Source organism: Siniperca chuatsi, linkage group LG9 (genome assembly GCF_020085105.1).
Source record: "Siniperca chuatsi isolate FFG_IHB_CAS linkage group LG9, ASM2008510v1, whole genome shotgun sequence".
Classification (NCBI taxonomy): Eukaryota; Metazoa; Chordata; class Actinopteri; order Centrarchiformes; family Sinipercidae; genus Siniperca; species Siniperca chuatsi.
The window spans coordinates 9,097,931-9,114,236 of record NC_058050.1 but is presented as its reverse complement, the minus strand read 5'-3'; the positions used below and the strand labels follow the sequence as shown (position 1 = coordinate 9,114,236).

At 39.1% G+C, this 16,306-nt stretch overlaps 1 protein-coding gene across 1 annotated transcript; it reads right to left on the bottom strand.

Annotated features, from left to right (window-relative positions):
* Positions 1–1,360: 1,360 nt before the first annotated feature.
* sh3d21 (SH3 domain containing 21) lies at positions 1,361–14,648 on the bottom strand. Its single transcript, XM_044208459.1, has 17 exons — positions 14,451–14,648; positions 13,633–13,790; positions 13,462–13,519; positions 12,287–12,396; positions 11,647–11,737; positions 11,475–11,536; positions 11,352–11,391; positions 10,812–10,906; positions 10,321–10,422; positions 9,865–9,916; positions 7,475–7,525; positions 7,257–7,371; positions 6,143–6,302; positions 5,257–5,337; positions 4,840–5,036; positions 2,779–2,842; positions 1,361–2,635 (listed from the first exon to the last, which is right to left on the bottom strand). Exons 1-17 carry the CDS (start codon positions 14,452–14,454, stop codon positions 2,603–2,605), a joined length of 1,473 nt encoding a protein of 490 aa, XP_044064394.1. The 5' UTR covers positions 14,455–14,648; the 3' UTR covers positions 1,361–2,602.
* Between the last annotated feature and the right edge of the window lie 1,658 nt (positions 14,649–16,306).

The window sequence follows — 16,306 nt, the reverse complement described above, 5'->3', positions numbered from 1 at the left end:
CCATACAAAAGGGAAAATATACAAAATTCGTATCTGTTTATGGTACGTGTCCACATTCTTTCTGTTGGCCAACCTGGAGCCAGAAACTTTAGCCTTACGTTCTTGTGCTCTGAGGCTGGTGTAGCATTGCTTGGAGGTTGTATTGGTTGGAGATGGAGGCAGGCCAAGAATGTCCGCTAGAGTCGTCCTCAAAGTACAAACTGTGCTGGAGGAGCAGACTGGCTTCAGGTTTGCCTTGTGGCCCGCTCTGTTTTCAGATGGAGCCCACACTGAAGTCTCTGTTGAGGTCTTGGAAAAGCCTCTCATGTGGTCACAGGCTTTCAGAAATCAGTGGCGTTGATGGTGTGGACTCTTTGAAGTAGTTGTGTAATTATATTTGTATAAACCTCTTGTGAATGGCGCCTACTTCCAAGTATAGGACCCAAAATATGTTTTACTAGACGCACGATTCAATATTTTGAATACCGTCTTTTTCATTTTACAGGATGTAATCAAGACACACATGTAATTAGAGGCAACATATTTTAGCCTTGTGGTAATTATGCAGTTATGAAACAATACATCAATAAAATTAAATGAACATCAACATGAGGAAAATCCAGTTAGGGAAAGCCATAAATCTGAACCACAACACAGCGTGGGAAAGATCTCTACAAAGACGGACATAGTACGCACTGTCTTTTGTGGTTGTTTGGCTGATTCCAGAAACAGCCTTTACAGATAATAATTTTAAACTTTTTTGAGTCTACAATTGCACTAACAATATAATTCTAAGAGTATATGTAGGACTGTCTTATGACTCTCCTCAGTAAAAGGCTCACATATTAAAACAGAATTTTTAATATGTGAGAGATTTATTGCCCATGATGTCATGCATATGATTTGTTTCTGCATCTGTCCAGCTCCTTTCTTTGACAGAGGCGAACTGTTCTTTGTCAGTTCAGCTCCTCTTTCTCTATTTCTAATTTTAACTCGGAAGGTTTTTTTGTGTTTGACCTCTGGGCTCCAAAATGCTTCAGTTTTCAACACTCAGTTTTCAGTACTCCCAGCAGTTCCATCTTAATTGTCTTAAATTCCTCCTATATTAATGTGCACTGTGCTGTGTTGTTGTCTGAGAGCTACAGTACTGTATGTCTTCCTAGTGAGTTAAATATTCCTACAAGCTGTGTATTATAATTTATAGGAGTGATAGTGTAGTGTAAGCAGCACCCATCATCACTGACATTATTGAATATTTTAGATGTCCCTCAGTGAAAAAAGTAAAATCTTCACTTGTGTTTGTAGGGCTTTACAGAAAGGGCATTCACTTTTCATATCTTTCAAAAAATCAGAAATGTCTGCAATATCCACTGACCCTTTGTTTGTTTAGTTTAATTTATTTCACTCCTTGTCCAAGGGGCAATGTGCCCTTAATGACCATTATTCAACACAGTTTATAAAAATAGTATGTTCCCATGGCAGTTTCAGAAGCACCCGGTCCCTTATGGGCTCCAGATGTCATCCAGATGTGCTCTACAGCGGGCAACACTAGTAGGCTTAGACAGGAGCACACCACCAGTACCACCACCGCCGTCACCATTTGGAGCCAAAACCAAATCAGTACGCCTTACTCTGAAGATACCGTGGACCAAATATAGTCAAGTTAAATAGCTCTCCCTGTGGCGGGTGCAAAGTATTTCTCATTAATTCTCTTCCCACGTTCGCTACATCCATCGCCATGAGTCACAAAGTTCATTGTTTCAGAGTGAGTCAGTTTTTCTCTGAGTGACACAGGATGCCTTTTCCACTTAACTACAAAAAATACAGTTGACCACAAACTCCATTAACATCAGCCATTTTCTTGAATCTTGAATCTTGACACATTTACTCTTCTGAATTAAATATGTTTTGTTTTCTAATGTGAGGTCACTAGTGCCCGGTCTTTTCCACCAATCCAGCATTCACTGACAAGTTTAGCGCTTCTCTTTATGTAGAATAGTCATACAGTGCCCCCCAGTGGATTGTTGCAGCATTACATTCTGGTGTAAAAAAAAAAAAAAAAAAAAACACCTGCATGTCAAGCCATATTTTTGACTAGTATTTCAGGTATTAACATTCAGGTAACAATGCCACTTAGGATGACTTAAAATTATATTTTATCACAGTATTTCCTGCTATGTACAGCTGCATATATTACACACTCTGTTGAGGCATTAATTATGTAAATGTTAATTATTGTAAATGTAAAGTAAAACCTATGATAAAAATAATAATGGTGACAGTTGAAACAGAACAATGTAAAACATTAATTTGCAACCAAATGTAACCCACATAGGACCAATATTTGTGTTTTCCAGCATTCAAATATGTAAAAAATTTAACAGTACATCATTTAAAAATGTTGAGAAGGATCAAGTTTCTCCGGTCCAGTGCAGGATTAGCTTGGTCCTATGTCCAACTCTACTTTCTGATTTAGCCCTCACTTGTCTGCAGTGGGAGAGCTTGCTTGTCTTCTCCATCCCCATTCCGTGTCAGAAAAATGTTCATCTTGTTTAAATTTGCAGTACGAGAGCCTGCATTGCACAGTGTCAGACAGACAGCACAGTCGCAGTCTGTGTTGGGATTAATTCTTTCTCTTTAAACCGTGTACTTCTTCCTGTATGGAAAAGACATTTTTTAACAATTAATTGTACTACAGTCATGATCTTGGGAAGCACGACTTCTGTATTCTTTCTTGTGCCAATATGCAGCAGTAAGCAAGTATGAATGCGTGCAAAACTCGAGGCATGCCTCACTGACCTGCAGTACCAGTCGTTTGTTTCTCTCCTCCCTCAGTTCTTCTTTCACTTCCTGCATGTCTTGCCTGATCAAAAGAGACAGAAACAAAAAGGGGAGTTTGCAGACATGGGTATGTCAAAATAGGTCAAGATGTATACTCCAAGTTAAATGAAGGTATATGAATTTATAATGTTACTTTTGTAGTGGGGATTAATTATATCCACAGAACCCCTACCCCCCTACAGATAATTATCATCTGCAGCTCCCCTCTGCTTTACGGAGCTTTATAGTGAGTTTCAGCTCATTGTTTGTTTTGGCCATTACTTTTCTCTTTTCAGACAGACACAGTTAGCAACTAGCTTGTAAACATATTGAAGCATTTAGCAGAAAAAGAGCCAGATATTTCCCTCGGGAGTTGGTAGAGACAAAAAAAACCCCCCAGAGTTAAACAAGAGTTAATAGTAGACTTTACATTCATCAGGTGGCCAGACTCCAAAAGAATGACAATGTTGTTCGGTAACTGGGCCTTGATTGAAAGCATTACCATATAATTACCATTCATTACCATTACCATATAAAAGTCAACGTCCTTCAACAGTGCAGACAGTACTTCAGGAGAATTGTATTATGGGTCATGTAGTGTATCGGAAAGCTTTGTTAAGGCATCAAGGGTAAAGAGGCTAAGAACTGGTGATTTTTTTTTTCATTCAAATAAAATTACAATTTATATCCAAAATGCGAAATTATGTTTGAAAATGGGACACCTACAACATGACAACAGGCATGAATGAATTTCATTAAGGACCACTGATTTGAGCAAGTAGCTATGTTCACAACAATTTATGTAAAAACCTTTTGAATGCCACCACAGGTGTGTTTGGTACTCTTGATTAGAGTAACTGATTAGACCTCTTGCTAGGTTAAAGCTACGGTAGGTAATGTATTTCAGAAGCATTTTTTGTTACATTTGTTGAAATTCTCTTTACTTTCTGACAGCAATCAATAAATCAAATGCTTTGGGTGGGGAGAAAAAAAATCCGGTATCTGTGGCTGTCGCAGGCATGTAATAAGGCTATCCAATCATTTAATTCAGCCTGAAGGAAATGATTGGCTGGCCTATCTGCCTGTCTACCTATCTGCCTGCCTCCCTGCGCGCACTCTGCCCATGCATTCATTACCATGAAAATGTGTTTTGTGGGAGTGGCTTTAAAGGGAGGCCTGAAGGGAGGGGGTGGGATTCATTTGGTTGGATACTTTCAAATTCTAGCTGTCTCTTGCTAGTTTCTCCAACATTACCTACCCAAGCTTTAAAGCAGGGTGGGGCTATACAGGGAATTACATGATGTCACAAAACGCTATGGACAAATAAGAATGATTACAGGGTAAGTTGCGACACTTTAACAGGTGCAACGAACTAACAGGAGAGCGAGGGAGATGTCAGTCAAGCCCAGTTTGTACACATCTACGCAGTCCTTAGGAGAGGCCTAATCAGGCAACATAAGTGAAAGAAACTGTGTGGGTGGACTATGGGAGTGTAGGCTGATGTTTTTGTTTTTTCTACTTAACATGCTGTTAAAATGGAAAAATGTTTTTTCAAAATACATTCATTTTCAAAACCCTGTAGAGTCTCCTTCAAAGCTACAACTGAATAACATGTTGAGGGCTTAAGAAGATGACTGGCCAGGAAATCATGTGTCTACAACTGCACACAGCATGTTGTGTGTCTGGGATGTTTCATATTAAAAAGCAAATCAAAGAGACAAGAGATGCAAAAGATCTAACATTGTTCAATGTCTTTTTTTTTTTCTAAATGGAGCACATGTTTAGTACACAGTTTGTATTTGATTAGTCACTTCCTGCGTGGGCTAGTGTCCACAAACAACACCAGAAATTAATTTGGGCTAGGAGGGTCTGTCTATGCCTTCTCAGTTAGGGAAGATGGGGAACTTGAATGTTATGATGTCCCTCTATGTGATTCAAGGCGACAAGATTTTTTAATACAGTAGCTTTACTTAAGTTCTAAACACCTCTTAAATCAGTTGCTCAGGTTTTAAACAAACATTACAAATGAGCAGTACTCACTCATGTCGTGCCTGTAGCAGCTCCAGAGTCATCCTCAGCTCTTTGATTTCAGTCTGCAGGCTTTCCACAGTTGGTTCTTCTTTATGAGTCACTGTTCTGCCATCCACAACTACTTTCGGTGGTACTGGTCGAACTGGAGGTGGCGTCCTGGGTCGATGATCAGGCTTTGCAGGTGGTGGCAGGACATTTTCTGAACCCTGCAATGAATTAGGTGGCTTTGCATGACATTGCACAGACCACTGAACTTCATTGGCTTTATGCTTAAATATTTACTCATCCAAATGAAGTGTAAAATACACAGTGCACACAATATGTTAAATGTTTGATTCTTTACTGAATTAGAGCTAATCTCAGACGAGATAACGAGAAATAATGCATGTGCTGTATTGTATCCGGAAAGCAATCAATGTCACAAACCTTTTGCAAGCCAGGTAATTTTTCCGTCTGGAACTTTTTTGCAGATATTTCTGGTTCTGTCTGGTCAGTGGCATTCTGAGCCTGCAAAGGAGCATAAGCCACGCCTTAATGGAAATCATTGCCTATAATCATTCGTCACAACCTGCCTTAAGAACTCTCATTCTCCAACTATGCCAACGTGACACGTAGGTATGCAGCCAAGTAAAAACCATAAAAGGATACTTTAGGGAATTTTAGATCAGGCCCAAGCTTGTTGCTGTCAGTGTAAAGTGTGCATGTAGGCACGTGTCTATCAGTAGGGCCTTTTCTCTTGCTCAAACACATCTTGTGGCTACATTGCATTCTGATCTATTGAGAGTGCAAGTGCAGAAATTGTTATCTCTTCCTCTCTTACAATGAGTTCTCTTCTGAACCGCTGAACTGTAGTGCAAAATGGGTGAGTCTAGGAAATGAGTAGAGCCTAGAAAAGCCTTTTCTCTTAACATTTACCACTCATGGCATAGTTTTTCTACATTTTCTGTTATTGAATTGCAAGTTGTGTTGGAAATAACTTGACATGGAAATATGTCACTGCATAAAAGCATACCACCAAAGAACAAAATGGGCCTAGAAATGCAAGGTACCACTAAATGTGTTCAGTTCCATTTTGTCTGCCATCTAAATACCTTTACCTGACAAGTATGCACAAGATAAAGGAGGGCGTTGCCTCATTGTTGCAGTGATAATCTCAAGCTGCAAAGGTCAATACAGAAATGGTGGTTAGCACTACCTATGGTTTAGCAGGTTGTCAGTGGCTCTTGCCTCAGTTAAGTCCATTATCTAACTCTTCTCTCTATTGTTCACACTTCCGGCAAAAGTGAGAAATCAATATGAGTCTGTCACTAACGTGGACTATTGCTGCTGATGGTGGTCTCCTCTGCGGGGGTTTGGCTCTGTTTGCTGTAGGATGGCTCAGCTTTTCAGTCTGCAAATCCACTCCATCAAACTGGTCGGTCTCTTTCTCCTCCGGTTGTTTTGGTGAAACAGGAGCCACATCACCATTGATTCTGTTGAAAATAAGAGCAGAATTTTATAAGATTTGAATTTATTTCAACCTATGAAAGAAGTAAATGAAAAGTGTGGAACATAAAGGGGAAAACGAATCAGAATCTCTCAACAATTCTCTCATAACATTTTTGGTGAAAGTAAACTGGTGCATGGGTTGTAGTTCATATTTTCAAAAGACAAAATAAACAGAATGTGGTTTTCAGTTTCCTAAGCTCTGATGGGTGCAGGTGCAGAGCATGGCAGCTGCAGTCTTGAAGACTCTCTGAATGTCTTATTTTGTCCTGGCATCTGTTTCACTTTCACAGCCCATATGCAATGATCGCAAATCTCCAGAGTCACAACTTCAATAACGTCATGCAGTTAGATCTGATATGAGGTTTATAAATAATCAGCCTTGAGGTAAAGGCCTGCAAGACTGAGCTTTTTAAACATTGAGAAGGATTCTTAAGGAAGCTGGAAAGATATTCCTTCCAAACACATTTGCTTGGAAACAATTTTCAGAAAAAAAGCTTCTCCATTAGCAGCCCCCTCAAGACAGGGACATTTTTGTTTTCTCAGTTGTGTGTGTGTGTGTGTGTGTGTGTGCCTGCTTGTGTGAATTTTGCTCAGGAAACAGGAAATGGGCTGCTCTCGTCTGTTTAGGCCCGATCTGACTCATCCCAGAGTTTCCACTGAGCCACTAAAGGTCGGGCATCCTGGCATTCTTCTTAAAGGACACCATGGCAACCGGTGGCAGCAGCTAAAACCTTTAACATCTAAAGGCTCCACTCCCGGTGACCAAAGAGGAGAAAGTGTTCCTGACATTTCCTAAAGGCCTTTTGCTTTAGAAAGGTTGCAAATGAATCACTATTCATGTCCCTGAGTTGGACGACATATTCTCTTGTAAGTCTTTAGTGGATTGCATGGAGATTAGTCGTGAGACACAACATCAGAGATGCTTTGGCATCACTCACTTGGGTAAAACCTTGTTGGGTTTGTCTTTGACTGGAGGCGGGCTGGGCTTGATGGATGGCAGCTTGACTTTGGTTGGAGGATTGCTTCTCAGGTCCTTAGCCTCTGGTTTATCATCTGTAAAGCAAATTCATCACATTACTCCACAACATTATTTATCTTTGAAAAAAATGTGTCACAATAATGTTATAATTATAATAAAAGCCATCACCATATATACCTTTTGTCTTGCCTGAACCGCCTTTCTCCATCGCTGAGGTCTCTGTCTTCACTGAAAAAGTAGTAGAGAATGAACCATTACCACAAAGTTGTATTTATGTAAATAGCATGGCTGCACTTTAGATTAAATATTAAAAGTATTTTATCTGGTAATCCTAAAATTTTAGAAATTGACACCTACATTGGGATTTCGTCAGACAAATATTGTTGCTTTGAGGCTATTGGCCAGCATTAAAATGTTTCTCTTTAAGCAACTGCTTTAAAGGTGCTCTCAATCTGCAGGGCCTTTCCCAGGCATCATTGTGTGTACAATATGAATATAGAGCAGGTTGTTGCTAAAAAGAGCATGCATGCTCAGCAAATCTGCCTCAGATAGTTAAAAGTTAGCTTTCAGACCTCGTGCAGGTGTGGCTTCTCCTGTAATAAATGAAAGTACTGATACACTCCATTATGCTTATGTTGACATCACCACTATTAATATGTTACTGTATTATTGTTTTCATTGACATGACTTAGGCAAACTATATATCACTGCCAGTGAAAAAACTGCTGTTTTATTTTATTAGTCAAAGAGAAGAATTTGCATTTGTTTACCCCAGAAAGCATTATGGTTTAATGTGGTGGAGAAAAAAATGCTACTGGTCTTTTAATTAAACCGTAATCGAGTTTATGAGCAGTTGCATGGGAAGGCAAAGATGTGCACATCACTGGAGCAGACGAGGTCACAGCTGTATCCAATAGCACTGCAGTAACAGTTCCTATGGCTCTCAACAAGTTCATCAGGGACAGTCACTCTGGCTCAGCTCATAGAAAAAATACAGCCCATGAGAGACAATAGATGCTTGAATTAGGAAGCCTCAGTGAACTGAAGGTAATGTGAGAGATTCCTGTTTGCAAGTCAAGTGCTTAATTCATACAGAAGAGGTTGAGGAGCCTGGTTACAGCTCTGCTAAAGAAATATATAAGAAATAAAACTGCTCTAATGCTCCTAAAAAAAGAGCATAATACATAACGCTTAGGACTCTTAGACCGAATGAGAACACAGGAAGCCTACCTTGAGTGTTCAAAGCATTGTGCAACATTCCCTCTCAAGCAAACCATCCACACAGCAGTAGTAGCACAAGTGCTGCTTCTTGTGCTGGTTGTGAAAATCTCTGTGACAGAGCGCTCGTCGGTCCCCCCACCCCCTCGTTTCCTCCAAGACTCCTGAACTGTGTCATGTGACCACTCTAACCATCCCCCATCAAACTATAGTCTGAGACTTCCTTTGAAATTCTTGTGAGTAATACTGTGTGGAAAAGCGGATATATTTGAATAATAAAGTGTTGTGTTGTATCCACAGAACAAAACAAAGACACAAGACAATGATGACAGTGGCCAACAGTCACTCTGTTTCTGTGTGGCATCGGAGTCTTAAAAGAAGAAATGAAAAAGAAAAACTGATGTAATGAGTTTAATGTGGCAATGCAAATTATATGACCTGTGCTGATATTCAGTTAGTTCTGTTGACATCTTTGACTAGCAGAGCACTTTGTATGGAACTGTTTCACCTGCCTGTTTAACCACAAATGTTTTTGATGAGTATGCATTTTGAATTTCCATCCATGGGAAGAGTTGGCAGTCTAAAGTTGAAATTTTTGTGGATTTGTTGATTGTTGTTGATGTGCTAAATCTGCAACTTGCACCACTGACAGCACTCCTCAGCTGAAACTTGACAAGAAGCCACATCCTGCTCTGTTTGGCTCGCAGATTTGATTTCTACATCTTCTTGTTTCAAAGGCTGTTAATGTTCATTCACTCTTTTTTTAAATCACCAAACTAAAAAACTAAAACTTTGGCTGCAATTACTGTGAGAATATGTCAACAATTTAGAAAATTGAAAGTAATCAAAACTTTTACAAAGAAAATCTACCACCCAGAAATACCATTACATTGATTAATAGTTGGTAACAAACCTAGCAAAACTCAAGTAATGTACAAGGTATAAAATCGTATGTAGTACGATACTTGAGTAAATGTACTTAGTTACTTTCCACCACTGAGTAGGTGAGCATAGATGGAAATGGAAGAAACGGAAGTATGATTAACCAATGTAGTGAATTAATATGTATAACCATACAAGGGCTTCAAGTTGCTTCAGCTGCACATTGAAATAATAACATTGATCAGGGGACCATTTTGGCTGCTTTTATACCACATGCTGAAAATCACCCAACCTTTCCGATTTCTCCATCTACTAAAACAACGATCCATCACAGTCAGCACACTGCCAGGCTCAACACCACTGCAGCCAGAAGTCATGAGTCAGAAGAGAACCTCTAAAACATGAAGCCTAGCTCCCCACTCTAGTGTCAAACAGTGTTTGATCAATGAAACATGCTGTTCTCTTACCTGAGAGTTTCTTGTTTAAGTTGCGTGCAGGCGGTTGGCTTGTGGTCACAGACTAGAGGAGGAGAAATGGGAAAACTCAACAGGTTGGCAAGTACGTCCCCTTGTGAATTAAAGGCATCTCTATTTTACAAACTGTTTCCACTAAGGGAATTTTCAGTGAGTAATTCCAAAACAGAGGATGTTAAAGACAACCCTGACTCAACTCCATACTGGCTGCAGAGTTGCTAAAGTAAGACAAATACCAGCCAGCTGCAAAATAAACTGGCATTGTGTACTTTGCATTTTGAGCCATTTCAAAATGAAAAAAAAAAAAATAAAGTATAGCAGATATGAATTATTTCAAAGAATGTCCATGGCTTCATGGTAGCACAATGCAATCAAATCTTGAATATCTTGAATATTGGAAAGGTCCAGTCCAGCAAGGATATTCTTGAGATTGTGTTTTAATCCACTCACTTGCTGATTGTCCACTGGTGGTATCACCATGACAAAGTTATCAGGAAAGAAGCCACAGCGTCCGTTTAGCTCTCCCTCCCACCAGCCTTCATCTTCTGTTTCCTTCAGATGGAGATTAAAGGGTCACATTAGAAGCGCAAACGCGGCTGTGTCCTTTGGGACGTGAAATTGCTGCACAAGAGGTTACCAAACGGTCAAGCAAGACATGGCAGCCTTATTATCAATTTATCATAGAAGGTATCTCAAAAATCTTTTTCTATGGTACCATATGATTTGGGTGACGAATGTGCATCACCTTGTGCACTGTGGCACATGAGTTCCTTAAAAGTGACACAACTGGTTTGGCTGGATGAACTATATGATATACCTGCAACTACTTTGTAAGAAAAGAAATTGCACCCGAAGGAGTTTATGAGTCTGTTAAAAGCATGACATCATGGGAAGACACGTTAGAAACAATGCCTGAAAATAACAATACAATGTGCTCAAACCTTTCTCAGTATCACTACAACGTCTCCTTTTTTCAGTTCCAACTCATCCTCCGCTTTGGCCTTGTAGTCAAACATGACTTGGCAACACTCCACCGCTGAGGAGACGAGAGAGATAACATGGAACCTGCGCATTTATAGTACATGTGTGACAGGAATAAAAGGTTTCAACCATGATGACTAATCCTGTCATCCTTGTATACAACCTTAACATTACTAACTCACAGAATAACTGGAAAGAGGTTGTGACAAACTGATAAAAGATAAAAAGTTAAACCTTGATCCCAGAAGGATATTGCACTCTGATGCAAGTGATTAATCAAGCCATGTTACTGTAAGTATTTACACTTGACCCCACCCGTAAACCATTCAGATAAAAGTACAGGAATTACTATTTGTCACAAGCTGTTCAAAAGTAGAAACAGTGTCTAAAATGAGGGTATCCCCTTAGCCTTTAGTCCATTATTGTGCAAACGGTTTATGAACTAGTAAATGCTTTATAGCAGCTTATGATATGACTTTAAAAAAAACATGTGAACATACCATTTTTTGCTTTGTTCCTCACACTTGCTCTTTGAGATATCTGTATGAGGACAAAAACAAAGTACATTAAGTCAAAGGTAAACCGTTCATACGTTTCAGAAACGCAATTTCTGCATTACATACCTCCTTATTGAACACTGCATCAGTGAGCTTGGGTCTTGCCTTGCTCTCATTGTGCTTGCCGTCTGTAAAAAGAATATCACCTATAATGAGTTCTGGTAGGGTTTTTTTTGTTTAGTTTAAATGTACAGAAAAAAGAACAAAAAAAGTCAACAGAAGTTTTGGCTTTACCAACCTTTAGGGGAAACAAAAATTTCTTTGACAAAATTTGACGGAAATGCTCCCACTTTGCCATTTTTCAAACCCATCCACCATCCATCTTCAATCTGTTGTGTTATGTCAAGGAGACACAGCAAGAAAGAATGTGAGAAAACATTTTAAAGACAAAATAAGTATTGTATGGCTGCACTAACACTTTGCTAAAACACTTAACATTCTCATCCAGTATACATTCCAGAGATTACAATCAGCCTGTTTTTAGGATCTCTGATTAATTGATGGCATGAACTCTCAGAATTAGTCCTGATCAGTTCACGTGTATTTCCGTAAAGCTGTAATTTGTCGGGGAAACATGCTTTGTCAGCCTGGTGGCCAAATATAAAGGGAATGTCATACCCAAACAATTAATGAATACCTTTTGTAAAACACTCTTCATTTACCCAGGGAAGATTGGCTGAGCACATTTAACCGACGCACTGATTTATATTCAATGCTAAGGGTTTGGTTAATAAGTAGCTTCAGCAAGCATGAGGTAAATGCCTTGCTTACAGGCAGCTTAACAGTAGGCTACCACAGCTCATTTGCAGAGCATCACTGACTTCATCATCACATTGAGTTCAAATGTGAGTGTTTGAGTAGCGATAAGAAGACTCTACCTCTTTGATGATCTCTACAGTCTCCCCAACAACCAGTTGCAGCTCATCTTCATTCATGGGGCTGTAGGCAAACGCTACCTCGCATTTCCTCATCTGTTTCATCATCTTCGCTGGAAAGACAAAGAATCACCAGCCACATCAATGGACCGATGTAAAGTTTATAATGTACTTGGTAATACTGGTGGAGAAAGAAGAGCTCAATAATGGTGTGTTTAGTTTGATAGGAGGCAGAGTAGTCAATTCTCAACAGGACAGCTAGACTGCAAAGCTCACACATACGTTTCTAACATGTCTAATCACTCAAAGGCACTGTTTTTTTTTTGTCTGCTCCATTTTCACATATTAAACTTTGTTAGCTTTGTGTTGCGAGGATGTGGTAAACATATATTTACAGTCAGGTTGCTTGCTGCACTGTCTTGCTGAATGCATGCACCACACTAACCACAATTTTAAACACTTTTAAGACCATAAAAGTTACAATAGAAAAATCAACCTGTTTTGAATAGCATTGTCAAATATTTAATGGTTTATTTTGAGTTGACTCGTGTGCAAGCTGAGATGAAGTGTTCATACTGCAATGTGTGCAGATTTTTTAACAGGATAATTACTAAGAGTACATTAAATGTAATATAATCATCTCTAATTGACTGACAATGACATAATGTGCCTGACGGTGCAATGCCAAAAGACAATTAACTCTGGATATTGCACACATATAAGTTTTAAACAGATTTAATTGTTTGCAAATGCAGAGTTTCATTCCAAATGGAGATGTGGACCATTTGAAGTAACTGATACCATCTGCCAACCAAATGATATCAGAATTCACTCCATTGTGGGTAAATATTAGAGCAGATGGTTGCTTACAAATTATGTGGCTTTTTTTTAAAGATAAAACTATTTTGTATTGCAAAAAAAAGTATTTTCCTGATAAAGGTCTTGGGTCCAAAATATCACATAAAAATTAAAAAATATGGATATTGGCAGGAGTCTGATCACATAAAATATTGTTCGGTGAAACTTAGCAAGCAAAATAACCCCAGAATGAATATGAAGGCTTTAAAATGAAAACCCTTCACATGCTTTTTGGACAAAGTGTGAATAGCTACTTGCTTTCTAAGCTGATAGCAGTGAAGAAAGTAAAGAGTGCTGAGAATTTAGACTTAGCATTGTACTTTTTCTAAGACTTCGTGGTTCCCTCTTGCTGTCACCTATCAAATAGACTGGCACCTCCTGTAATGAAAAACCAAAACGGGGCATATTTTAACACGTGGATAAACATGAGCATACATAAAGACACAGTACGGTGACAGTACAATGTTGTGGGCTGTATAGCGTTAACAGACCTTGACAAAGGTGGCAGGGAAGATGCCTCTCTTTCCTCTCAGCTCCCCCTCCAGCCATCCCTCCTCGCTGGCCTTGGTGACGTTTTTGACCACATCCCCCATCCTCACTGTGATCTCGTCTCCCATGGTGCCCTCGAAGTCGATCAGCACCAGCACCTCTACAGTGGAACCGTAAATGGGGCAGAAAATTTGATTCTTTGCACAAAGGCTGGTGTACTTGCTTCACAAGTGATGTGTCCTGACATTTCAAAACCAGCACAACCTTCTAAGCAGTGGAGGCTAACCAAGGATATGGGCTTTGAACAAATGTAAATTGTTAGAGAGAAACTGTACACTCTTCTGTCACTAATCACTCCTTACAAGTAGATAAACATATTTTCCATGTCCGTATTTTCCTGCAGCAATTTACTTACTTAACAGAGCTGAAAACTCAACAAATTACAGAAAAGTCAGACAGCATTAGTAGGTTTTTCAGCACTCACTGACACAAAACAAATCTCATACAAAACATAAGATTACCCTAATTTTCCCGCAAACACAAATACATACAGTCAGGCTATGCAATGGTATCCGTATACCACTGCTTTAGTTTTATTTCCATGCCAAATTAAAATACTTTAACAGCAATAATCAATAATAATAATAATAATAATAAAGAGCATTTTCTGAAGACACAAAACAACTCAATTTTTTCATTGCTTTGCACTTACTATGTTTTACCATCGAATCTTCAGAATCTAAGCAAACAGATGGCTGAGAGGATTAAAACATCGAGAAATTCCACCAGTGTATAAGAAAAAGCCATAATGCTGACTCACCCATGGTGTCTTTCTTTCTTTCTCCTTTGGATCTGAATATGTAATTCCTTCGCAAAACAGTGAACAAACTCTTGAGTAGAAGGAGAACTGAAAGAGTGTGGTTGTGTTTAAGACAGAGATATGGTAGCCTAGGCCCTTCTTCCTACTTGTTAAACATTAACATTGAGCAACTTTTCCTGAGGCTTGTCATGGCAAGTCAACAGTAAGAAGTAGGATGGGTCATACAGTACTGAGAGAGGGGGGAGAGCAACAGAGAGAGGAGGAGGAGAAAGGGAGGAAACGGGAGAGAAGAACAGGTAAGACAGGTTTATACTGAAAGAACAAAGCTCATAATAAGTGAGACTTAAAATGGAGCATGGCAACATAGTTCATCTGCAACAATGATAATATTAGAAGACAAAAGTCAGCATTCACAAGCAGCTCAATTACACTTTAAACCAGGTCTGTTGGCTCATTCATATATCGCCATACAAATTGAAAAGAAATTCAAACTCAATACCTTGTTTATGCTTCTTGGTATGAGTTTGTTTGTTTTATGAAGTGTGTCTCCATAATGTTGTTGTTGTTTTTGTGCATCCCTTGAGGCAAAGTGGCTGGCCATTTACAGAAAGTAGAACAAGGCTACGCAACACTGAATTTCACACACCAAATAATACACAGCAAAGAAAAGTAACCAAATACATTTTATAGGAAGATAAAAATGTACTTTAATAGTTACATATAGGCTGTAGTTGTAGTAACTCAGCCTAATGACTTAACATATTAACTTGAGCAAAGGAAAGGGAGATATGAAGACCTGCTTCACTCAAGTACTTCCTCATCTTCCTTGTTGGATGTTAGTAAGTGTGTCCTCCCAGTCTATTTATATATATACAGTAATTTGCAGAAAAACGTCAATGTACTCAGTGCACACAATAAAATTGTACAATATCATAAAAATACCATTACAGAATTAGACATTGTCTACTAGAGTCTTGGTGAACAGAGTAAGAAAGTGTTTTTATACGACTTGTGTTTACACTGGTTATGACAGAAATGTCAGAGGGCAGAAGCTGCTAGTCAGGGTGGAGGACATGCACTGGTTCTGAGATGATCTGTCTAATTGTTTAATCAAAGACTACCTGGAGACTCCAATGACTTTCATGGCTCTGAGTGAAGCAGGTCATCTTGGCCTTCTTCTGTTGAACAGAGAGGTAATCAAATCAGGATGAGTCGCCACACCCCAAGATGCTCTGAACTACAGCATGATAAAAGAGGAGCTGCGTAGTGTGTTGACACAAAATACCCTGATAACACACAGGAAAGGTAGCCTCTTGAAGGATCTACACAGACATTTAGCATTTCTCATTATTGTCATATGCACAAGTATGTACATGAATCAACCTAAGTTGTAATATGTTTTAATATAGCCATGGGGAGTGGTCCTACAGGGCTAAGGAACAAAAACATGGTTGCATATGCTAATTTCTGAATTGAAACACAAGGTGACAGTGTCATCAGAAGACTTAACCATGTAGGCTAGTTGTTTGCTCTGCAGCTGGTGCATTCATTTAGAATTAAACAATCAGTGAGCTGCCCCCCAGGGGTCTCAAGAAAACAAGGCTGTTAACTGAAATTTTAAAAATTTAGCACTGCTGGCTTTTGGTTCTCAAGATGATTATTCACTCAATGAACTATACTGTTGACTGTCACTGTGCAAATGGTGGGAGTCTAGCTGTGGACTACAGTACATCAAGCTGCAGCTGGCTTCCCATGAGAAAACTACAATAATCGCCATAAGTGGCTTTTCAAATAATACACCTGAATTGCTCTCATACCTGAGAGAAATTACAATAAAAGACAAATCAAGGCGAACA